This window comes from Homalodisca vitripennis, chromosome 8 (assembly GCF_021130785.1).
Source record: "Homalodisca vitripennis isolate AUS2020 chromosome 8, UT_GWSS_2.1, whole genome shotgun sequence".
Lineage (NCBI taxonomy): Eukaryota > Metazoa > Arthropoda > Insecta > Hemiptera > Cicadellidae > Homalodisca > Homalodisca vitripennis.
In genome coordinates, this window is record NC_060214.1 from 116,862,309 (window position 1) to 116,889,512 (window position 27,204).

Consider the following 27,204-nt stretch of genomic DNA (forward strand, 5'->3'; position numbering starts at 1 on the left):
TTAACAGCCAAATACTCACTTTACAGATCCATCCTCAAGTTTGTTTGATACAGTTATAATTCGTTGCTGCGGTAGGTCCTTTTCTTCTTGAGCGTCATTTTCTGAAAACAAAAAAATAAAAACAATTAACAAAACAAATATATATATATATAAATATATAAAATTTTGTATACTATTGAATAACTAATAACAGAAATAAAACAAAAGCATGATCAGGCACATGGACTAATAATCAATGGTAGATTTTCTGTTGAGGTTATCTGTAAAAACATCATTACTTCACTGATACGAACACATATCAGCCTCAGATTTTTCTTTGATGCTTAACATTGCACTGATCCTGTGGGATAGCCAGTTATTGAGCCTGGTTCAACCCTAAAAGTAAACTATAAACACTAATAACTTGAATATTTTTCATACATAATCTCTGTATAGAATCTGCTTGTCCTATAGTGCAGAATATGCTTGTCTCATAGTGCTGCAGAATCTGCTTGTCCTATAGTGCAGAATATGCTTGTCTCATAGTGCAGAATCTGCTTGTCCTATAGTGCAGAATATGCTTGTCTCATAGTGCAGAATATGCTTGTCTCATAGTGCAGAATCTGCTTGTCCTCATAGTACAGAATATGCTTGTCTCATAGTGCAGAATATGCTTGTCTCATAGTGCAGAATCTGCTTGTCTCATATTACAGAATCCGCTAGCACAGAATTCTAAATTGGGATTTAAACTGTGGCTGCTTAAGAGAGTTCCCACTGTGGTTCACCAACCAAATATATAAATAAGCCTGAGGAGGTGGAGTACGCCTGATTTAACACTTAAAGCAAAACAACCGTTTTACCATTATTGTCATCACTGATGCTTCTTTACATGCAAAAACAAATGGTAGTATGAAGGATGATTAAATTGTATCCAGTCAAATGTTTGTGACGAGATCTTCAAAGAAAGCAAGAAACATCTGCTCATTTACATTTTTTTCATTCACTTTCTGCACCTAAGAGTCACCCACTCTGTTTTTAACCTTGATAATTCTTTCGGCCATATTTTAAAAACTCTCACCCATTTGCATACTGTTTCATCACTCGTAACGTTTTGTCCATAGACTTCACAGTCCCTACTGGAATTTCATCTGCTATCAGTCCTTAGAGAGTAAGAAAGCTATAACTAACAGCGTATATTCCACATTTGGGGATTCTCAATTGAAGGAGTCTGTGGCTTGCCAACAGATGTAGGTATACTGTGTGCTAGCGCAAGACACTAACTCCACGCTACAACAATTTGAAATGTTTCTTACTTAAAAACACATCTGGTAAATTATAGAAATTTAAGTAAGTAGAACTAAATGTAGATAGTTGTTAAGAATATTAAGTTGTGTGACAATGTCACAGTGTCATACCTCTATATCAATATTCCTGCATACTCTATATGGTGGAAGGATATCAAATCAGTAGTGAGATGTGGGGCAACTGTCCTTGCACTTGGCTTTGTGGACCCCGTTTTGTGGGGAGAGCGGTGTACAGCACAGAATCATTGGTAGGAAGTTGTCGCAATCAACTGAACAGCTCGGCAAAGGATCTTCCAATCTTCTCATCCCACTAAGTATCAGTTAACATATCCTTTTAGGGAAATGTGGCTCAGGGCGATGCCCCGATGAGCCATGATAGGAAGCTTTCAATATTTGAATACTATTATCATGAGTTAAATTGGTTTTTGAGCCTGTCTTGGTATTAAACCAAATCTAAAAAGTCAGTTGTACCTTGGTGTCAATTGTAACTCAGTATGTCATATTACTTGTTCATTTAACACTCACTCGTAATGTTAAAAATGTTAATCATTAATGTTCTTAACACTTAGAGTGCTAATCCCGTAATTTTACGGAACGGCGCAAAACTTCCGAAGAATGCTAATCCCGTAGTTTTACGTGGTTGTCATTTCAATTGGTATTATATTACATTGTCCGTATTTAAACGGGTTTTGCCTACTCTACAGTGTTATTTGGGTTTTTAGTAACACAATTCACCGCTAGAAGGCGTCAGATGTATTGAATGAGCTTGATGACAAAGCAACTTCAGTCGCTTTGTTTACGTGCCGCGCTGTTTACGTTCGCTTTGTTTACGTTCGTTGCAGCCGGCAGTCGATGGCGCAATCATGGCTTCTCGCAGCTTGAACGACGTTGCGATCAGTGATGTATTAGATGATGATAGTTTTATTGTTGTTGATAGTATTTTTGACGATTCTGACATTGATCCTGATTTTATGGAAGAAGATGAGACACTTATTTCAGGTAAGAATAAGTCTATTTATCACATAAACATCAGTCTAAAAGTTTGGTTATGTTAATGTTTTCGTGAATCAAACTATAATTCGTATTATAATAAATTAACTTTATTCAACTAATATTCTATTATATGAATAAAATGAAAATATATTCATATTTTACATAGTATATTATTATGTTACAGATGCTGAAAACGGTACTGACTGCGAAAGTAATGCCGATGCATCAATATGTTGGCATAGTTTTTTTGTCAAAAAAACTACAAAATATAAAAACATGATTTGTATTATTCAAAGGATAGTTTATATTTGTAAATGGGTCATTGTAAATAATTGTATATATGCTTAGTTTAGCTGTTTAGATAAAAAAAACTGTTTCAAAAAATAATTTTTTTTTTCAAAAAACATTTTTTATGTGTAGTTTATTAAAAAATTACCAACAATCTCACGTTAAAAGAAAGACGAAAGTAAGCTGAATTAAGGCATGTAAGTCTTTTTCTTATACCTTATTAAATACTTTTTTTTTAATAAACTTTTGAAAACCACCTAAAACGCCCAGCATTCTACAGAGTTACATGTTATTTAGGGCCAGCACTCAAAGTGTTAAAATTATAGTCAGCTTTGGGGACTGGTTGTTCCAACCAAACCTTTGTGCCAGCAACTTCCATCATGTTAATTTTCTAAGTCCTAAATTGTAAATCTTTCATTTCTACCTATTCGTCACAATTAATGAAATCCACACACAATAAGCAGAGCAGTCTAGAAACACAATAACAGGAGATTAATAATAATAACAGTATGCTATGACAAGATGAGTTCGTCTCTGTGGCTCATAAGGCTCGGCAATTTCATGATCAGATATCTTGTCAGTGATCCACAAAGGTCAAGTAAATCTTAAAGGTCTTATACACCTCCGTTTTCTTCTATTCACCCACCAAATCTGAGATTTCTGCAAAATCAAGGGACAAGATTTGTTCATTTATAACTTCCTATGCACTCAACATATATGTATAACTAACTTCCTAGGCACCTTTCTTTGATTTTTTCATTAGACTTGAACTTAAATGTACATTGTCCTGATGTAACCATATGAAAAGTATAAATATTAACATATCTGAGAAGATTCCTAATCTCATGTTTTTATTATCCTAAAAGGGTACATGATAAAATGTATTATACTACCACAATTCTTTCATCAAACCTGATCGATTTTACTGTGTGCGATTCCTGGTGTACATTTGATGTACTACTACCTCCTCTCATCGACATGTAAGTCCAGAGAACTTAATAAATCTCAAACGATATTTGGCTGAGGAATCTTGGACTAATGTACTTCAACAAGATAGTGTGGAAGAGGCCTACAAACAATATTTGGAGACAATAACATACTTTTTAGATCTCACTTGTCCAATCAAGAAATTCAGAGTTGTGGCAAAACCAAAAGCTCGACCGTGCTATGACGAAGAAGCTCTCCGCTTAAAGAAAGATTTTCTTAAAGCAAATGAGAGATATTGTCTCTCTGGCAGCCAAGAGGATAAACAAACTTCTACGCAGCTAAAGAAGGCTTACGACTTAAAACTAAGGACCTTAAGACAAGAGGCTAGTGCTGCTCATATTGATAATGCTGCTAACAAAAATAAGGCTGTTTGGGAGATCATAAACAGCAAGAGAAATCATCAGCACAAGGACACAATTTCTGGATTTGACTTCATAGTTTGACGACCCAAAAGATATAGCCAACCATTTTAACAACTATTTCTCAACTATTGCTGATGAAACTCTCAAACAGAACCTGTGCATCAACCCAACAATGCAATTTGTTCAGAACCCACCTGTTGAAATGCCACTGACCTCTATGGAACCCACATCAATTGAAGAAATAAGTAAAGTAATAGACTCACTAAAAACAAAATCCTCTTTTGGCTTAAATGAAATATCCTCAAAAATTCTAAAATTTTGTAAAAATGAAGTAGTGGTACCGCTTTTTCATATCACACAACTGTCTCTTCTGCATGGTACTTTCCCCTCAAGCATGAAAATTTCCAAAGTTATCCCTCTTCACAAAAAATCCAGTAAAACACACACCACATAGAAAATTTTAGGCCAATATCTTTGATTCCAACTGAATCCAAAATTATTGAGAAAATTGTACTCTCTAGATTTTTCAAGCATCTTCAACTGAAAGAAATCTCCAACGAATCCTCATTCTTCAAAAAAAGGCTCTAAGAATCATGGCCGGCTTGGGATTTAGAGAGAACTGTAGAGGGGTATTCAAAGAGTGGAGGTTATCAACAGTAGTCAACCTTTATACTGTAGAGTGTATTGTGATAGCTACAACTCATAATGTCCAACAGCACCAAGACATTCACTCTTACAATACTAGACATGCCAATAACTTTACTTTGCCGATCCACAAGTTAACTCTCTCTGAAACAAAACCAACCTATGCTGGAGCAAAAATTCTTCAATAATCTCCCTGATGAGCTGAAGAAAATGGAAGGAAGGAAGTTGAAGAAAAGCCTGCACTCCTGGTTCCAAAAGAGACCCTTTTACTCAGTAAAAGAATTCTTGAATTGGAGAGCCGACTCGCAGAGAATGTGAAGACCTAGGCAGCTAATGACAACAAACCAGGGAAAAATTTTAAGATAATATGTATTTGACGCCATTTCCTTCTTGATGAATGTAAAAATAAAGACATGTCTTGTCTTGTCTTGATTCTTTGTGTTCACCTTTTGTTGATTCTATCTCGCAAAAATGCATAACTATGAAAATGATATCAGAGCTCAGTTAGGACGATCTTATAAGAACGCAACAATATGTTGCTACTTACATTGTAATGATAAACAATATTTATATGTTGTATATATTTTTATTTTAACTTTCCGCAGTCTTGGACACATTTTTCCCTCATGCCAAGGAAACAAGTGTGTAATTTTCCCCTACATCAGTAAAATTGCTCCATAACTAACAAATAACCGTGAGCCGTTTCCCAGTACACCTGATCCAATGGATACATGCTGAATATAGTAAACAGATTAGGAATCTGATTTCAGTTTCAAAAAACCTGAAAACTTACTTACTGGCTACAGCACTCACCTTTATCCGAGGTATCTTTCAGTCCTGCAGGAATCTGTGCTTTCACTTTGATCTGGTTAACATCAACAGGTTTCTTTACATCCTGAAAGCAGAGGGAATTGAATAAGCACAAATTATATAAAAACCATTATGTAATGATAGAATATGTATTAACATTTCAACGTTTCTATTGATAGGTGGTATTTAGATTATATAGCCTCAATTCAATTCTAAGGATGGTGTAGTCAAACTGTAAAACAATATATGTCAACTCACTTACTTCTACATTACCATAACATTTCCTTCCTGCATTGAAATCATTTCTTTAGCTAATTTATAATCTCATACATGTTTTATACCAAAGCTGATGGGACAGGATCATGATAATTTACATTCAACAGTTGGTGTGTACTGTTCTATACAAACGCCAAGTTACGTTTTTTTTATACGTCTTCAAACCTGAACGTTTGGGTTTTAAAGCTGAGTATGTCACCATGCTTGCAGGTGCTTTGGTGTTAAATTTATCATGTCATTTTGTAATTAAATAGTTAATTAAATGGTACGTTGGATGCCGATGCATATTATTGAAAATTAAATGGTTCTAAAGTTGGCTGATCGAAATCCTATATTATGATGTTACCGGGGTGGCCTTACGTTGATATGCTGAGAGTTATCAAATCAATCAGTATCTCTTTATTCAATATTTTAGTACATGAATTGCATCAATTAGGCTACATTAAACTAGGTATAACAATATAGGCCTTATTATAAAAACACAAAACTCATAAATCCCTAAATATAATTAAAATAAAAATCTTCAAAAAAGAGTAAAATGGATTCTAAATTAAAAACAGTTTAAGATCTTTCCTAAATTTGTGTGTACTATTTTGTGTTTTAATGTAAAGAGGTAATTTTGAAAAAAATGTTTGACCTGTGTAGCTTGGGTTTTTTTAATAGATTTCTAAATTTGGCTTTTCCAAGATAATTAAATTCCAATTTCGAGTATTGTAACTAACCATGAGTTACTGTTAATTATTTAATAGATAAATTTCAATTCTTAAAATGAAGTACTGTTTGTAAAATATACAAACTATAAAACCTGTGTATAAAATATACACAGTCATAAAACCCAGCTCAATAAAACCGGCCATGGCAGTGTCTCCCCATTGAAGATTTAATATTTTCCTAACAGCTGTTTTTTGTGCTAGGAGAATTTTCTCCAGATTTGCTTTAGTAGTTGCACCATAAAGAATTAAGCCAAACAAAATTTGGGATTGAATCAGAGAAAAGTAAATGATTTTTAATATTTCTAAATTACAAAACGTAACCAATTTTCTGATAGCAAATATACCTGATATTTTTTCAAAACACTTTTTAACGTATAAATCCCAACCTAAACTTTCATTGATTAGTAAAACTAATAATTTTGTTTTACTTAGTTGAGATACATTTTGGTTATTTAATATAATATTTAAGTTTGGTTCTGAACTGCTCTGCCTTGTGTGTATCACATCGTTACGTAATTACAGGAGGAAATATTTCTGTTGTGAATAAGATGCCAAGCTTAAGAACTAAAATTTTAATATAGAACTGAAACTTAAATTTTTAAAACATCTAATAAATTAAAGTAATCACCTGCGAATTGGTGTACGGAGGATGCATCCGATTTTGATGAGCGTTAAGACTGCCGAGCTTGCGGAACACACAAGAGCACTCCTTGCACTGGTACACTGTTTCCTGGGTGTTGGGGATGGAATGGAGCCTCACCACATGGGCACGCAAGTTTCCTGCATCGCAACAACACCAATAATTTCATGCAACGGTAAAACTTGCAACAAATCCGGATTTCACAAATGTTTCAAATGATGCTGAAAAGATGTGTCTTTTAACCACATTACAAAAACAACGAATACTTTTTATACTCCATTTTTAAAGCAGAGTATTAATACAATGTGACAAAACATGCAATTTCATTACACAACTCGTATGCAATCACCCTGAAAAATGTATGGGAACAGAGAGGGTTAAAGAGATACATCCCAAAGGATAGAATAGAATTGAATATTTTTTTATTGCATTGACAATAAAACCGGAATGGTTATGCATTGGAGCAAGAATGAAATGTGGTTATCTTTGTGCAATGAATACTTTTTTGAAATCAGGTGAAGTTCCTCAGAGAACATTGCACACTAGTATAGATGATGGTGATGGCACAGTTCATGTAAGGTGTATATCAACAAAACTAATTCCTAAAACTATTTTGAGATAGATCATTTAATTATTGCCCTAAAAAGAAGGGTAATTAAATAATCAAGACATCCTAATAATTTTAGCCTAACATAAAAAAATAATAAATTACTCACTGGTGACAGTAAATTGCACCCTTTAGAGAATAGATTTCTAAATTAAATTCTAAAAATACCTTTTTTACGTAAAATGTATTTGTCAAATTTTATATCAAAGAAAATTAATGGAATTTCCAAGGAAAAATTCACTATTGAGGATTTTTTATTTTGGAACTTAATTCTACACTTTAACACAAACCATGTACCTTTTTGACTGAAAGCGGCGCTGCAGAATTGGCACTGGTAAGGGCGCATCCCTTTGTGTGTAGACATCATGTGAATCAGCAAGGAACCTTTCTGGTTGAATGATCTTGAGCACAACTCACACTGTAACCGAACAGAACAGTTCACAAACAGCTGACAACAAATTTAATCAGCTGGGAATCCTTCTAAACTCCAATTAAAAAGTGAGGTTAGGATGGGCGCAACAATCTCAGCCATTCCCTTGATAACAAAAGTGGGTATTCCATTCACTCAGCAAAAGTTTTTATTTTTATCTTTTAATAGTCAATAGTCTTTATTACAATTTTTTGGAGAAATGTAAATGTATCAATATTCTTAAATCTAGATACAAAGTCAAAGATGTGATCTCCTCCTCAACACACTTGGCCATCGAGGAGTTACTTCTTAGTAAAGAATTTCTTACAAAGAACTAACTCAACCTTGACATCTTTTCTGAGACAGGAAAAATTCCGTAGTTGTTACGTTCACCAGCCCTCCTGAATTTTCTATGGGTTTTTCTCTTCTGCTTAAGCAGATTAACAAGATGAGGAGAAAACCACTTGGAAAACTTTTCCAGTCTTAGCCTTTTTAAAGGTATATTATTTTCCATACCACAAATAAAAACTACATTACGATCCTCAGTAAGAGCATCAAATTGTATATTTCCACTTACATTTTTAGTGATTGTTTATGTTAAATTTAATTACTGTTTACTCCACTATTTTTAAAACCTAATTTTTTAGTTTTTGTAAAGTATTAACGACAGAAAATGGCTGAAATCCAGTCAATCTATAATACTTTTTGACTATTATCATATAAATTGAATGTTCTTTTACGCAATGAAGTTACTATAATGTTTTGACACTATTCATTGACACTGAACATTGTACATATACACAATCCATAGCCACAAACACAAAGTAGCATAGCTGCCATAATTTTAGTGTTTCTTTTTTTTAAATCTTGGATTAAAACCATCTGAAAAAAGCTTATCCATATGATGTAATGTACCCATGACTACAGTTGTATGAAAATAGTTTACAATAGGGCATAATTTTGTTTTTACTCTCCTTAACCCTTTTATTGCCAACATCCGTTTTTACAGACATCGGTAAGATGTGCAAGAAGGGCCAGCATCTGCTTTTAAAATGGACGTCTACAAAAAAATTACCACCAATCTAAATGAAGCCTAATGTTTGCAATATTGTTTTTTTTCATAACAGAATAATCACTGAAAAACAGTATGTATTTGTTTGAATATAAAAAACATAATTTGTTTGAACTAGCCTATATACAGACCAAACAAAAGACAATAATTAATAACCAATTACGAAATATTGTAACTACAAAATTGTTGACATAAACAATCATAAAAAGTTTATTTTTCAAAATAGTTTAGAGAAATTTGAATTTATATACCATAACACAATTTGGGTGAGAACTATAACACCATCTACTGTGTGAGAAATTTCTGAACTTGCACTTCTTGGAGCAAAATTTAAAAAAGAAAATAATTCAACGTGTTGTACTTTATTACTAATAGATAATTTTTTAATGTTTGGTGCGAAAGTAACAAAGTTACAACATATAATGTGGGCGGCTGTAAAAAAGTACAGTTTGCCTGGCTCTTTTTGATACAGCAATAAAAAAAATGCACTTTTTGAAATATCACCTCAAAAAATGTCTTCAACTGAAAAGGTAAAAAATTGTGTTCTGGACTAATAGCGCTTCGTGTTTGTGATGACGAATTGAATATTTGATATACCTTGAACGGTTTCTCCCCCGTATGGATGCGGTTGTGCCGTATCAGCTGACTGGGCTTCTGGAAGGTCTTGCTACAAACGGTACAGGAGTGTAACAGTCGTCCTCTTCTCACAGCTCGGTTGTAGCTGTTGGCACTCAGAGCTGCCTTCACCTGTCCAACCAAACAACCGGTTACAATTTTAGCATCTCCGGTAGCTGTGATAAGGCCAACACCACATCTCTGAAGAGAAGGTATTAATCTTTCAGTTACTTATCTAATTAATAAAACTGATAGAAGTTGTTCTGAACAAGCTGTATTTATACTTACCTTCTCTCCTACATCTGGTTCAAAGCAAAGAGTTTTGACAATATACAAAATAGAATTTTTGGTTCAATAGAAGTATTATTTATCACAAATAGCTTTGAGGATTGTCTGCAACCAACTCAAAGATGAAAGGCAGCCTTAACCCTTTGCACTTGAAAGGCCAGCAGCACTGGCCACACCAAGGTTGCAGACAGCTCGCGTTAGTTTTGCCGTAGTTTGTCCTCACAACTCGTATGGCCAGTACAGAAGGCCGCACTACTTTCACTGACAGCTCAGCGGCCATATTTGTTGTTTGCCTCCCCAGATTAGAATTATTTTTAACTTCCTGTGCGTGATTTGTTTGTATAGTAATTTAAATGTTTAAGAAATGAAAACTAATTTAAAATTTATTTTTCATGAATCTTTCCAATATAAAGATAAACATACATTTGGGGAATTTTAACTCATATGTATATTTTTAACAAAGATATGTAATGAAATGTTATAAAGTAGACTTTTACAATTATTTTATATTCAGACACGAACTATTCTACTTTTTCTCAGTCTAAATTTTTTTACGAAATACACGAAAACTTTTAAAAATACATACCTATACGTAGTCAAGAATAGTTAGCACACGTCTTCTAGTAACATTTATTAGGTTTCTATCCCTTCTGTCACTTTAGTGTATAGGCCCACTATGAATCATTTGACTTATTTGCACAGTCAATGTTTAGAGAAGAATTATAGGCTAATTTAAAATTGTACTGCTTTACTTATAAATTAACTTAACTAAAAATAAAGCTGCTTCGATAAGTTTCAACACTCACCATTCATTATAAAACAAAGAAAACATTAGAAAATAACTGCTATGTTTAGTGGTCAGTGGTGTTGGCCTTACGAGCTATGGACATATTATATCTGGCCAGTACAGCTGGACTTACGAGCTGAGATAATATTAAGGCAAAAGTTAATCCGTGCTTCCAACAGAATGGGAGCAGCCAGTAGAGCTGGCCATAAGGAGCTCCAAGGACAAATTATAAATACTGCCTTCGAGTGCATAGGGTTAAAGGAGTTACACCTCTTAATTCTAAATACCTTAATAGCTTTTAGTTTCTACAAGTAATACGTTGTGCCGATGGTAAAAGAGTTACGTGATGGCAGGTTACAATTAGAGTTTTCTTCCATGTGTAGATAGTATTACAGAAACGTTTGAACAAAGGTCGAGACAGTTAGGCTTGACAGCAGAGCAGTAGGTGGAGTGCCACCAGAAGTTATACAGTGAGACAAATTCAATATTATATAGAAGCAAGATTAGTTTAGGCTTTACTATTATATATTAACTTACGTCCAAATAAGTACAGGATGACACTTTTACTCATTTTTAGCTACATATTACTTTCCCCTTTCCATAATATGTTGTGATTATAATACGCTCAATTAATCATAAATGAGCGATAGTTAATTAATCAAAGTTAGCTGTCTCGGCACCTAGTTTGGTATCCACGTTGACCTACGCTCTTTACGTTTTATATCTGTATTTGGGGAAGGGAATAACGACTACGATTCATTGGTCACCTGATAATTATATGGGTTATATTGTGTGTGTGTGTGTGTGGGTTATATAACTTGTGGTGCATATGAGGTCAAACTTTCATGCGATGTAACAAAGAATAAACATCAAAGGACAAAACAACGCACCTTGTAGTGGTCCTTCATGTGCTGTCTCAGCACGGAGGCTCTTGAATACTGTTTGTCACAGCTGGGACAACGGTACACCCTGGCTTTTGGGTTGACCCACTCCTCGTCGTGACTCTGCATGTGTTTGTCTAGTTGTACCTGTGGACACACCAACACTTCAACAACTGACAGACAGATAGGAAAAAAGGAGGACACAAAAGATAGGAAGCACATTTAAACACTATTTTGGCTCTTTAGAACTTACACTATTCTTTTTATAAAAAGAGAAGATGTAGCACCTAATAATGTTACATTTAGGGTGTAAACCGTACTTGCGTTTAGAAAGTACAGAGATGGATTTCTTCTTCTCACCCAAGCTACTCAGTAAACTGTAGTCTAATCCTTTGGAAGTAGGAGCAACACGAAGTATCACACTGATATGAAAGTCACTTTAAAACCTCTTTCTGCTACTGAACGGCTGTTTGTGACTCACCTGATTGCCGAACTCGTCACCACACTCGGTACAGAAGAGACTCTCCTCTCTCTCGTGCAACATGATATGTGCCTTGAGACTGGCCACCCGGCTGAACTTCTTCAGGCACTCCGGACATTCGAGGTTGTCCAACTGGTGGGTGGCCTTATGCAGAATTAGATTGCTCTACAACAAAAAATGTATAACACTACACGGTTCAAAACAGTTCAATCACTTCTTTCTAGAACGGCCTGTTTACTATTTACATTGTCAAAAACTTTTCATTTTTAACATTTAACTACTATACAAAGTGTCTATATAATGCAATGGTATTGTTACATGTTTTGTATGTTTTAAGTCTTCTTAATGGATGCACGACACTTGTGTGGTTTAGCCTTAAAAAAATGACAAAGCCCTACACTTACCAGAATGTTGAAAGATGAATGACACCTGTATGGCTTTATCCTTCAAATGCTACCAAGACCCTACACTTACCGGAATGTTGAAGGATGCAGGACTGCCAGGAATTTGTGTGGCTTTTCCTCCAGATACTAAAACAACCCTGTGCTTACCGGAATGTTAATGGATGCACGACACTTGTGTGGTTTAGCCTTCAAAAATGACAAAGTCTTCATGACAAAGTCTACACTTTCCACAACTTTGAAGGATGTGCGACACTTGTGTGGCTTATAATCCAGATGCTAAAAAAGCTCTATACTTACCGGAATGTTGAAGGATGCAGGACAGGCAGGACACTTGTGTGGCTTTTCCTCTAGATGTAACTGGCTGTGTTTCCTGTACTGGGAATACTGAGGAAACTCCTTGAAGCAGATCTCACATTTGAAAGGGCCCTGCAACAGTTTTTAAAATATGAATATATTGAATGTTTCTAATAAATACATTCACACAAATTTGGTAGGTAACTGTGTTTTATGACTCCACAAATAAGAAAGGTACAAAGTGTATTAACATCAGTTAATGATGTCAACTTTGTATCAATATTCTATTAGTAATCATTTGAAAGGAAAACAATTAACTAATATAACTGATTCACTGTACATGCATTTATTCAGAACCTATTGCTAGGGAATTTAAGGTGCAGAATTGAATCTTATCCCTTGTCAAACTATACTTTTGTAATTCTTTTGCCACTAACCTACTGATAACCCTTCAATGAGATTGCCCATAACAGACTCAAACCGGTTCCATTTGAATTTCAAGGTTCAGTACCGACCATAGACCAATCCCATTTAGTGACTTCCGTTGTTACTATTTCAAGTTCTCACTAGGCGGAGAACTGGCTTCCCACTGTACTTAACATGCGAGCACACGCACCCGCGGCAAATTTCCGCATTTTTGTAATAGTGAGTGCTACTGTTTCATTTTTTGCGGGAGAAGGTTGGGCGTTTTTGTAATCCTCGGCAAACTATCCCCCTACGTGACCTTGGGCTGGGTTACCGTCTTGCCGGCCGCCGGGATGTGCAGTCCTTATCTTATCTCAAGCACTACCCCAATTGTGAGCAGTTTGCCTACGTGCGTGCTGTCGCGTTTTTACCGTTAGCGATCTGCTCACGCGCGTGCTGCCGTGTAATCTGGTGTATTCAATATATGATTATCGATACATAGTGTTTTAAAATTAGTTTTAGTGCGCAAGTTTTGGATATTGAACTTAAAACATCTTTATAAGGTAAAATATGGATACATATGAAGAGGAACAGAGACGCATACGAGACTTGTTAGTCTGTTCCAGAACCACGAACAAGCGAATTAGACGCTCCATCTTTACATTTTACAATAAGACCAATGTGGTGTTGATGTAAATGATGCCATGCAAAAAACAATATTCCGTGTCAAGAATCTGTAACCGTTGGCTACTAACACTGTTTTTTTTCCTTCTCAATGTTGGAGGTATTAATGCTTATGTGATACACAAAGTAAATAATCTAAGAGTAGCTGATGATACAGTCCTTTCAAGAAGAGTGTTTGTTTCTCTCAAATCTAAGGCGACGACTTTTGAAGGACCTTGCACAAAGAAGAGTAAATGACAAAGTATCATTACCTCGACAAATCAAAGACAGATTAGCTGACATATTCAAGATTCGACCTTCTCATATTCCTGTCGATGTACAGTAGGCTCATCAAGGAGGCTATGCAAAATGTGGTAATGTCCAAGAAGGAAAAATCGAAAAACAACAGAGCAAACAATGCACAAGATGTTCAGGTGAACCAGAAGACGCCAATAATGAAAGTATGGATTTTGAGTAGAAATCAAGTTCATCAAGTTTTCAAGTTTCATACTAAAATTATTCTGTTTTTACACAAAAATAAATGCACAAGTGATTTTCTTTGTATTTAACAACAGAGTAGGGCTACACAGGTAATTTAAATACAATTTTTATCAAAAGGTAAATAATTTATATAATTTTAGTAATATTCTTGTATATCAGTGTAGTCCTAATTATGAAAATAGTATAAAATAAGTTAAATTTTGTTTAAACTATACATATAATTGACAGAACTCTATTTCTAACAATAACTAGTACATCATTAGGATAAATATAAAATTATCATATCATAATGACATATTTCTATCTTTTTAGACGCTAAAACATATAAATTGTACTGATTTTTATACAATTGTGGCATAATTATTACTTTTAAACCTGATTCAAACAAACGCGGCAATATGCTAACGGCACGTGCTCCCGCGCCATGACCGGAGATTCATAGAGACCGCGGCAATTTGCTAACATGGCGTGCCACGGCGTAGTTAAACGAAACTATGATTTTACAGGATATTTTTAAAATATTTATTTAAATAAATTGGAAAACTGTTATCAAAGAATATTAATACCTAGAACAAGGTAATATAACGGACTACACCCAACAATTAGTATTAAAGCGTAGGGATTAATGTCAAGACCGTGAGAAACAATATAGTAAGATGTGAGCAAATTGCCGTAGTGCGTGTCCTCACGAAAAAAAAATGGGTGCGTGTGCTCGCGTGTTAACATGTCTTATTCAACTAATTATTGAGTCCAAACACATGACTTAAAACAGCTGACTGTTTTAGTGGTCTAGAATGCAGTGATTGCTGTAGTTTACCATCAGCTGGCTCGTGTTTACATTGTTTCACGATAGTTACTTTTTTTCTATAAAAATATCATTTTAAATCACAGGTTACACTAATACTAGTCTAGATATTATTTACTGCACAATAAATGCACAATAGTGTGTTCCAGTTGGAAAGTGAGTGTTCACACAACACTAACCTTATAGTGCAAAGTTCATTGTTATTTTGTATAATGTGAACTATTTAAATAGCCTAAGTATTCCTATCATTCTTGACTCTGACAGGTGATTAAAAACACATTTATTATCTGCTGATTAAGCCAAAATGGGAGTTATAAAAACTAGTGGAAAGTAGCCCGTAGGGATTTTCGAAATAGGAATACATCTTTAACACTTAGAGTGCTAATCCCGTAATTTTACGGAACGGCGAAACTTCCGAAGAATGCTAATCCCGTAGTTTTACGTGGTTGTCATTTCAATTGGTATTATATTACATTGTCCGTATTTAAACGGGTTTTGCCTACTCTACAATGTTATTTGGGTTTTTAGTAACACAATTCACCACTAGAAAGCGTCAGATGTATTGTATGAGTTTAAGGACAAAGCAACTTCGGTCGCGTTGTTTACGTGCCGCTGACGTGACGTTCGTTGCAGCCGGCAGTCGATGTCGCAATCATGGCTTCTCGCAGCTTGAACGACGTTGCGATCAGTGATGTATTAGATGAAGATAGTTTTATTGGTGTAGATAGTATTTTTGACGATTCTGACATTGATCCTGATTTAATGGAAGAAGATTAGACACATACTTCAGGTAAGAATAAGTAAGTCTATTTATCATATAAACATCAGTCTAAAAGTTTGGTTATGTTATTGTTTTCGTGAATCAAACTATAATTTGTATTATAATAAATTAACTTTATTCAACTAATATTCTATTCTTATGAATAAAATGAAAATATATTCATATTTTACATAGTATATTATTATGTTACAGATGCTGAAAACAGTGCTGACAGCGAAAGTGATGCCGACGCATCAATATGACGGCATAGTTTTTTGTCAAAAAACTACAAAACATAAAAACATGATTTGTATTATTCAAAGGACAGTTTATATTTGTAAATGGGTCATTGTAAATAATTGTATATATGCTTGGTTTAGTAAGTTAGATAAAAAAACTGTCTCAAAAAATAATTTTTTATCCAAAAATATATGTTTTAAAAAAACATTTTTTATGTGTAGTTTTTTTAAAAAACCACTAACAATCTCACGTTAAAAGAAAGACGAAAGTAAGCTGAATTAAGGCATGTAAGTATTTTTCTCATACCTTAAATACTTTTTTTTAAATAAATTTTTTAAAACCGCCAAAAACGCCCAGCATTCTCCAGAGTTACATGTCATTTAGGCCCAGCACTCAAAGTGTTAAGTTAACCAAGGAAACTACAAATGTCCATGTAAAATTTCAGTGCAATCGGTCCAGTAGTTATTATATGATTGAGAAACACAGACAGGCGTTAGTTTTTATATTATAGGTTTAGACATATAATTCGTTTAACCCTCCATCTGATAAGATCGCAATGTGCGACTCAATTAGACCCAATTGTACTGATAGAGTCGCACTGTGCGATCATTAGTTATCGTCAATTAACAACTATAAAGAGATATGCGATAATATCGTACTTTATACAGTATGAAAAAGGAATACATTCCCTTTCCACCAGTATAACTGGAATCAATGTTTGGAAGTCTTTGAAATATAACAATCTGTAATGTGTTGGTAGTTGTTTTGGTTTATTGTTGTAGTTGGTACATGTTTGTTTATTGTTTCATTGTTGTTATAATAGTTTGTTAGATTAGTGTGTTTTATCATCCATTCTAGTGGGATTAGGCACTGTTTAGCAGAAGAGTCAGGTTCTGAATTGGACAAAATGTATTTTGAGTTATATGTAAATATGTATATAAAGAATTATGTATTTTTTTCATGGTTTCATTAAATTTGTTTTCATACATTAGATATTTTTAGTTTTCTATTTGAACCAAAATAATAACAGTTATAAGAGGCTTTGTGAGAAAAAAAACATTGCACATTTGAATTTGAATGAATAATGTTTTATAGAAAACATTAAGAAAATTCTAATTTTCTAAAAAATTTAGATTTATTATTACAATAATAGTCCAAATTTAACTACAGAACACTTTTTTTATTTTTCAAATTCTTAGTATTGGTGTGGTTATTTTTTTAAGTTATGTGATAAGTTTCAACTCAGAAATATTAACTTAAACTAACTTCACATAAGTTTATTTGAAATATTTATTATGTTTTTTAATGTTAAGTACAACAATTTAGTGTACATCTACATCATCTCAAAGTCTACATTTTTATCTTTTATTACTCTACCGGCTAAGAAGAAAAATTCTTTATTTAACGGTAAGTTTATATTTTTTTTATTACTGGGATTTTCTTACTGTTTTCTATTTTTTAAAGAGATTTTTAAGCAAACCACACACATAACTTTAAAATGCCCTATCATTGTAAAGTGAGACAGTCATCAGAGGGTTAATATAGGAATAAGAAACATTTTTTTTATTTTAGAGGTCTGGTTTCAAACACATGGTGTCAGACAGCTGAGGTTTTGTTGACAAACAATGATTCATTATCTGTCACTTCATAAACACTCTTGAGAAGAGTTGACATCATTTGCTTATAAACAAACTGTCTAGTGATGCCAAACAATCTCCAGATGTTTATAAGCAGCACTCTTTATCATTTAGGCACTGGATTAGAGGTGTGGTAAAAGGAAACTTTACAATCGGTACATGTATTCTCCAGACTCTTATGTCAAGGGTCGCAACAGCCCTTAACACTTAACCCTGCATCTGGCAGTTGAAATTCCTATAATGGCAGGCACTATTTTGCTAGTTGTGCTTACCTTCATTCAAACCTATGTAGAAAGTTTATTATTGAAATAAAGTATGGACTAACATATTATATTATTTTTTACAGTATAAAACCAGGAACATTGTGTATTCAGTTTAAATTATTTTTTTTACAAAAATTTAGTGAATTTTTCATATGTGTTTTTTTTTTTCATTTAAATTGAAAAAAAAATCAAAAGTAAAAAATGGAAAATGTCCAACAAGTATCAAAGCCTTTATAAAAAATTAGAAATTAACCTTTAATACTTTTAAATAAATATACAAAATGTCCCATGGAAGGTTTTTTTGTCATAGATAACATTAAGAAAATTCTAATTTTCTATAACAAAATTTAGATATTTTTTTCCGGGGGGACGTGTACTTATTGAAATAGATGTCTTTTTACCAAAAAGTGTCATATTTGCCACTTTAATTCCAACTTTATAACGTGTTTAGGTATTTTTTTATGCTTATTATAGTTTTTACACCTTTTGTTACATTGTACGAGCATAGAATTTCAGAAAAGAAAAAACTACATTTTAAGTTTTGTTGTACGGTTTTTATATGTAAACATTATTTGGGTTGGCGTAAGAAGAGTTTATTCCAAAAATTTTAAGTTTATATAAAAAACAACACAATTATATTGAAAGATAATGCTTCTAATGAAGTAAAAATGTATTATTAATTAAAAAGAAACATATGTACATTCATTGAAATTCCCCTGACTAATTCACTAGGGTCACTCACTATTTTTCGATAAATATAAAACATTTAATAAACAGAATTTGTTGACTAGGCCTAAGCCTAGGCCCCCCCCCCCCCCCCCCCCCCCCCCCCCCCCCCCCCCCCCCCCCCCCCCCGGTATAAAATCTTGTATATAACCAAATGTTAGCCTAAAGGCCTTACCTGTTGAATGTCGCTAAAATTATTTCCCAGTAAATAAATTATAAATAGAAAAACTAACTGTTCACTGTATAGTTTATAAAATAAAATACTATTTTACAAACAAATATAAATTTAGCACTAAAAGGCTTACCTAGTGAATGTCTCGCTAAAATTATTTCCCAGTAAATAAATATAAATAAAAACTACTGTTCACTGTATAGGTTTATAAAATAAAAATATAGTTCACAAACAAATAAAAGTTTATAATTTCACAACGACTCAAATGCCAATTGTTATAACAATATGGCAGCCACCAGTCCTCTCGACATTTGCAAAATTTGTTCACAAAATAAAACACTTATAATATTTTACAGATAGCTTCAAGAGTATTTTATACCAACTTGGACTAAATTTCACAAGAAAAAATTTTATAGCATTTTATACAGGACACAACTCTAAATAATATTACGAAGAGACTCTAAAAACACTAGCGAGTAGTTGAAACTAGTCATCTAATTAACACTGAAGAAATTTTGCTGTGGATAAACAATGGCTGCTTTCAAGGTTCTTTCGTCACAAACATGGAACAATGAATAGATGTGTAGGAACAGTTGTTCTTGTTGAGAATGAAATTCTGAACGCAGGTGATGTTACCCAAATCTCAAGTGATGTACCCAAACTCTTTTCCAAACAAAAATTTCCTGTATCAAAAAGTTTTAGGGGAAAAATCTCAGCTTTATTTGCCACAGCTCTGTCGTAATCTGCTTGAAAAGCCACAGCAAAACCAACATTTGTATTGCAAACTTTATAAAAATTCGTTGCCAAACTTATTTACGAATTATTATTCGAATAAAAACTATACATCCAAATTAGTCTGTGAAACATTCCCGATTAATGTAAATATAATATTTGGGTCTCCTACTTAAATCGTATTTCGATACCAAAAGTTTGATCTAAAGATATGACTGCAGAATCGACTAGAGACTCGTCGCACTTACAACATTGGAGACACATTTTTTAGCGGACAAGACAAGTCACTAGTTGTCTAAACAGGATGGAGGGTTTAAAGAGCCTCCAACTCCTCCAGTCATTCCCTCGTTCGCTTGACATACCTTAACGATCTACCTTGCTCCCAATATCTTCAACATTTGCTGTTACTGAAACAACCATCAGGTTTGCCCAGATTTTAAGTGACATACCGGTTTCTGTTGTTGTAGCCAGTTGTAGGTTCAACTGGAAAGGTATTAAAACCCATCCAGAAGTATTACCCTAACTGGATTTTTCCATTATAAATGTCTTTACGCTAATGAGGTTACCTGTCCAAAATATTGTTGACACAGTATTGTTTTTAAAAACAAAATCAGAAAAGGCCTTATAATTTACTAATTTATTGTTTTACAGTAGAGGAAGGGAATTATACAAAATTATAACACCATTATGCAAAATGACTTCAATTAAGAAAACAGCAATTAATCTTCATTCCATGTTCACTTTCTTTATCAGTAATATTCTAATAAAACTTCCAAAATGCAGACACTAAGGTGATAATTTAAAATCACATTATATAAACTAAATATATTTCTGCTATTTTGTTAATGAATGTACATTGTAAAGCAGGAAAAATTGAAGGAAAATAATATATAAATCGTTACAGACTATTAAAATATATATTTACAGATAGTTAAATTAAGTTCTGTTGTTTCTGGGATATATTCCAAACTGATTAAGTTATCAATGTGTATGACTTTCACGCTATTTATATATTAAAACACTTTTTTGGGATTTTTTTGGAGGATCATAATAAATATTTCTCCCCCTTTTCAAAGGTGAGTAAGAAGAGAGGTTACTTTAAAATGTTCAAATTGCAACCTTATCATGTGAGCTTGCCCATAATTTTTGCTAGAACCACGTCGGATGAGCTTGTTTTCTTCGTGCCATGGTGTTTCTTTTTAAATTGACCTTTAAAAGGACATGTAACAAGATAGGGGTTTGCAATTTTGAAAATTTAAAAGATTACCCCACTTTAACTTTTTTTATTCTCCCAAAAATCTTTCAAAAAACAAGAAGTATTTTAATAAGAATGGTTGAAGGTTGCTAAATCGATATCTCAATCGTTTGGAATATACTCCCAGGTGTATCAGGACTTAAATTTTGTCACCCCCGTTATCATTACATTCTAATATATACAATTTTATTTTATCTAATATTACATTTTACATCTAATAAAAGGAAAATACCACTACACAATTATCCTTTTGACTCTCATCCTGGGGTTTTCAGTTAAGAAGTTACATAAAAGGAGCAGGACCGTGTATAGTTAAAAAAAAAGGGGGCAGTGTTTTTTATCTATATTCATTTGGCAATTCAATTGTTCTATATTGTTCAAAAGATAATTTTTGTTATAAGACCTTTAAATTGTATTTTTTTAAACCCTTTGAGTGCCACAGCGTCGCTAATTTTGACGGTAGCGAAATGTGCATAAAGTGCCAGCGTCGCCAATTTTGGACGTTTAGTATGCTTCGAGATATTTATGTTTCGTTTGTGGGGTGGTACACGGATTATGTTGGCCAAATAATCAAGACTGGCTGTATTAATTCAATAGGTTCCAAACTTATCAATAACTACAGAGTTTTTATGTTTTTCTTTCTCTACTATTTTTATCTGCGAAGGGGGGAAACTTATGTTGTTTTGGGGGTAACTTATCAAGAAGCTCACTATTTTTGGACGAGTTTTCCTTATCGGGGACAAAAATATATTAACGAGCTATTAAAAACAACTGACTTAATTTTAACCTATTTTGGGAAATTTACAAGTTATTACGACAAAATCAATTAATTTAAAAAACTACTATAAGAAACAACGTTTTACATTATTCGAAAAATGTCAGGTTATTCGTGTTGTGTCTATTTGGAGTACGATCTTCTGAGATAGGAAGTATGACTCATATCGGAGTATATTGTCGATTCATTAATGTGTGAAGAAAAAGGGATAAGTATTAATGAAGTTTATTTTTATCTCTGATAGTGAAAATCCTCGTTCCAAAAATAGTGGGCTGTGATAAGTATCCTGTACGATGATTTCTGGTCTTCCAGGTCACGCGACGTAGCGGACGAGGTACACGTGTTGCGTAACGGCCTTTCTTGTGTTGATTTATGTGCCGGGATAACAGAAGGCATTTTAGTTAAAATACCAAAATAAAAATTAGTAACTATACAGTATTTTACTTTTATTTATTTACAAAAAAGTAAGGTATGATTTGATTTACGATTGTGTTCAAGCGGAAAAAACTTGAATTTTCAGTGTTGTAAATATTATTAGGGGTTATTATTTAGATAAATGTAAAACTTTTATGTAAATATGCTAGGCAAGTAATTTGTTATAATCTACTAATCATATGAATTTGTGTTGTATTAATGTTTTATTAGATTTAATGGGGAAAACTCACATCATTTACTAAGTAATTTCTAAACTCTGACAAATGGAAGTACAGTTTATAAAATGTCGGTGGTTACCCGGGTAGCATTTTGTTTATACATTCCATTTAATGCTATGTTTTTTTAAAAATTCTAGAATAAGATATTACACATGGGGTTTTATTTATAATCATATGGCCCTTGTACCATGGGTATCAAAGATAAAAAATATTAAAAAATACCGAAATAAACACAAAATTAGGTCACAAACTCAACTTTTTATAACAAAAAGTAAAATAACTTTTTTTTATAAATACTAAAATTTTTTATGATTTTTATAAACCATAATTTGTATTTTGTAACGATTATGTATCCATATTTTTGCATTTAATTAAGAAAAAAAACAACAACAATCAATGATGGAAATCTGTTTGGGTAGTTTATTTTACAACTAGCCTTTTCCCAAAAGCTTATATCAAAATATGCGAAAAAAACAGAGTTGTGGCACTTTTATGCATATGCCTTTGGAAAATACCGTGGTGGCACTCAAATGGGTTAAATACTTCTTTGTCTATTACTTAAAGTACTGTATTAAGAAAACTCGTTTTTACAATAACTATATGATAGAATTTTTAGCAGTTTTATAAATAAAATGTTCGGATATATAAAATGGTATAGTAGGTTGCAAATTACTCAGGACAGAGAGACCAAGTGTTGACATTCTAGTAGAAAATTGCTGCAACAAGTGTGGTTGTTTAGAAATGCTTCTTGCACAATTTTTATGGCAGGATAAAAGAATATTCATCGAGATCACATAAAATGGAGCGTAATATGTAGGCGTCAGCTAGCCACACAATCACTATGAATGTAATTATTACGCCAGTAGTAACAATCACTATAAAACGTAATTATTACGCCAGTTAGTACACAATCACTATAAAATGTAATATTACGCCAAGTAGTACACAATCACTATTAAAAGTAATATTACGACAGTTAGTTACACAATCACTATAAATGTATATTACGTCAGTAGTACACAATTCACTATATAAAAAACGTAATAATACGTCCAGTAGTTACACAATCACTATAAACGTAATATTTACGCCAGGTAGTACATAAATCGTTGAAGGGATTAAGCTATCTGCAAAACTCAATATCATATGCAGAAAGAAAAGAGTTGAAAAATTCTAATCACCGGGAAATGTTTTGTAACAAGCGGATTTTGCAACAGTTGTAGCGTATCACATCACCGATTCCGTAGTAAGTGGCTTAATAGTTTAAATGTTGAGAAAAAATAGAGAAGAAATTCCTTATACATTCAAACAAACCATATAAGACTTACAAAGAGTATAAAGTGTATAATGCAATTCACATCCTTACCTTTCTCAGTGGAGGGGGGATGTCTTTGTTGGAGTCTTTCACGGGCCCACTGTCTTTCTTGGAAGCGGCCGCCCCCTCCTCATTACACTTCCAGGTGACCTCTGGCCCGGTGATGACCAGCTCTTCCCCACTGGGTGATGGCGGCAGCTCCGGACCCAGGTCGGCAGAGTCCCCCAGCAACAGGTCCTCAGTAGTCCCTAGGCAGGAGAGATCCAGAGTGTTGAGACTGCCACTGGAACAACAGGTTCAAAAATAAACTAACAAAAATCATTTAAAATTTAATAAATTCATCCAAATTAACTTCAGCTGTTGTGGGGTTTTGTTATAAATAGAGTTAAAACAATTCAAAAATATTGTTAGAATTTAAAATGTGGTTTTTATTTTCTTTCAATTTAAGTTTTACTAATATTGTTTTGATGATTTAATTACAGTGAGATAATATGACTCGTGTTAGTGTGTTACATCAGGAGCTCATATATTAATACAACAAATGTTTAATTTTTTCCTACTTCTCTATATTCTTTTAATAATTAGTTAAAGAGAGGCATAAACTGTACCAAATATAAGAGAAAATTTTATTCCCAAAAATTGTATGCACTTAATACATACTCGTCTATGTGTAAAACTTTTACACTACAGTTTTACAAAACATATCTTTCTTTCTATCCCATACAGCTTATTACGTTACTTTAAGTGCCCGAAGATCTCTAACTCCGTAAACGAACATACAACTGAGCATTTGTGTAATTAAAATGGTTTGATTGTTTTTATTTCTATTAACTCATGAAGGTTTGAAAGCAAGGAATTATAGTTTATTTCTCTATGCATTTATAACAGAATTGATTTTACTTTAAGTATGACAGTTCTATTTATTATTTTGTTTACAAAATTATCATTCAGTTGCCATGGCAATCCCTGGGCTGCAATGCTACACTTCAACACGCTGACTGCGGTGGGTGTCTCTTGCTACTGTTTCAGTTATCCCAAAGTCACGTCTTGCGCCACAATTAAGATGTTAACAACATGTATTATGGCTAGAGATGTACCATACTTTTAACATGGTGGCTATTTAACCCTTTGGGCACTAGGGTAAAATAAACTGAAACAAAAATATGTTTTAAAATGACATTTTTACTTTGATTTAAAAATCAATATAAAAAATATATTTTATTAATAAATATAAAATATATTTTATTTATAAGTATATAAAATATACATTTTATTGAAGTAAATGTGATATCGGATACATATAAAATGTTTTAAAAATTTAATTATAAATTACAAACCACTACACTATTTTATAAAACATAGAAAAATCAAATTACAACATATCTTACCTAATGTAAGTGAAGGCAGTGCAAGCTCTATTTTGTAAATGTTTGATCATTTTTATGTTTTTTTTTATTTTACTCTTTTGGGATGAATAACCACCAAACTACACTTCCCTATCTGTTTAAATAACAAAAATATAACGATATTACGAAACCTCTTCATTTGAAAACATTGGCAGATCTCACCAAACCTGACGACATCCTCATATTAGGGCCTCAGCAGTCAAAGGGTTTAAAACATAAAACAACTAATGCGTAGACTCACATTGGTTTGATGGCTTCGGTTACGCTGTCCGTAGCCGGTGCAAACAGGCTGTCCTTGTCTATAGTCAGCTGCTCTGCTGGAACTGAAGTTAGGAACCCCTCGTCTGTGATCACCAATTGGCCGCCATTTAAGTACGCCAACTGTCGAGCAAAAATAAATTCTATTACAAGTATGTATCGAATTTCAGACTATCACACTTTGACTCTTACAGTGCCAGATTTTTTTGGAATCTGGTCAAAATAGCCAAGAGTAATTTTAAAGATGTTATCAATAAAAACATACCGTTTTTAGCAATTTGCACACGGTTGTTCAAAAAAGTCATAACTTTGTTATTTATTAACCAATTTTTATAATTTTTGTTCTGTTTTGTATACAAAAATCCTTATATTAACACTGTACATATTCAAAAACCTCTTTAAAAGTACAGTATAAAACCTTACCTTTTTTTTAATTTTTAGGTTTGACAATCAAATAAGCACTCAACAGAAATAAGACACTCAATGAAACCAAATGCACTAAAAGAACACTTTATTTTCAATACATCTAGGCTACTATTTCTATCAAATTATCACCTAAAATGAAAATATAGGATGTTTATTTTTTAACACCTGACCATTTTGATTGTCAACTTACCTCATTATAAACCTCAACTGGAGTTTTTTTTTCCTTCCAAACGAGATAACAGCGCGCATTTCGTACTTGGCTGGAGATTGGATTGACATTTTCACAGAACGTATTGTCACATTGACACTTCTCAATGTCTCAATGACCTCGAATTGGTCTCAATGTAGAGGAGAGGAATCAGGCTATAAGGTACTGTAGTCAATATGCCAAAAAAAAAAAAAAACTCCTCCAGTAATGAGAACCTCAGTACTTTTGTGGATATGCCTCATATACAGTAAAAATACATAGTTTCATTTTTAACTTTTTTAGATAATAATAAAGACAGGAAACCGGGTGTTGTCAATTTAAAACGTCCTGTCACCCGGACGTCAGCACTTTATTTATGTTCTTAAAATACCCGGTTATCCAGGCGTTGGTACTGAAACGGTTAACTCATAGATACATATAACCATGTAAACACAGGAAAATGGGTAGCTTTTTTTGTAATATTTCATTACATTAGTAATTCTCCATACATTTTTCATTAAGTATACGCCACTTAGTAATAGAATAAGGACATTCCTTACGATCCCAAAGTTTCGTGAACCCTTATCTGTTTTTTTTTTACCCTTATCCCATTATATCTAGAGTGAAAAGTAGCACTAAAATACGCTCTACCACTACAGATCCACTAATTAACAACAAGTATACCTGGCTCTGATCCAGATATATGGTGGTGGTCTCGGGAACCACTTCAGATGTCATCACATGCTGTTGAATCGGAGTATCCTGAACGATCTGGATCGGGATACTGACCAGACTGAGGCCCATCTCGCCCATAACACCCAGCGCATCTGAAACATTGTCACTTCAGATGTCATCACATGCTGTTGAATCGGAGTGTCCTGAACGATCTGGATCGGGATACTGACCAGGCTGAGGCCCATCTCGCCCATAACACCCAGCGCATCTGAAACATTGTCACTTCAGATGTCATCACATGCTGTTGAATCGGATTATCCTGAACGATCTGGATCGGGATACTGACCAGGCTGAGGCCCATCTCGCCCATAACACCCAGCGCATCTGAAACATTGTCACTTCAGATGTCATCACATGCTGTTGAATCGGATTATCCTGAACGATCTGGATCGGGATACTGACCAGACTGAGGCCCATCTCGCCCATAACACCCAGCGCATCTGAAACATTGTCAC

The 27,204-nt window shown here is 33.5% G+C and overlaps 1 protein-coding gene across 1 annotated transcript; it reads right to left on the bottom strand.

The window, feature by feature from the left end:
- LOC124367970 (zinc finger protein 236-like) lies at window positions 1–26,858 on the bottom strand. Its single transcript, XM_046825209.1, has 11 exons — window positions 26,699–26,858; window positions 25,385–25,524; window positions 23,789–24,020; window positions 12,839–12,967; window positions 12,138–12,302; window positions 11,666–11,803; window positions 9,683–9,832; window positions 7,902–8,022; window positions 6,986–7,137; window positions 5,372–5,453; window positions 1–101 (listed from the first exon to the last, which is right to left on the bottom strand). Exons 1-11 carry the CDS (start codon window positions 26,825–26,827, stop codon window positions 16–18), a joined length of 1,524 nt encoding a protein of 507 aa, XP_046681165.1. The 5' UTR covers window positions 26,828–26,858; the 3' UTR covers window positions 1–15.
- Window positions 26,859–27,204: the final 346 nt, after the last annotated feature.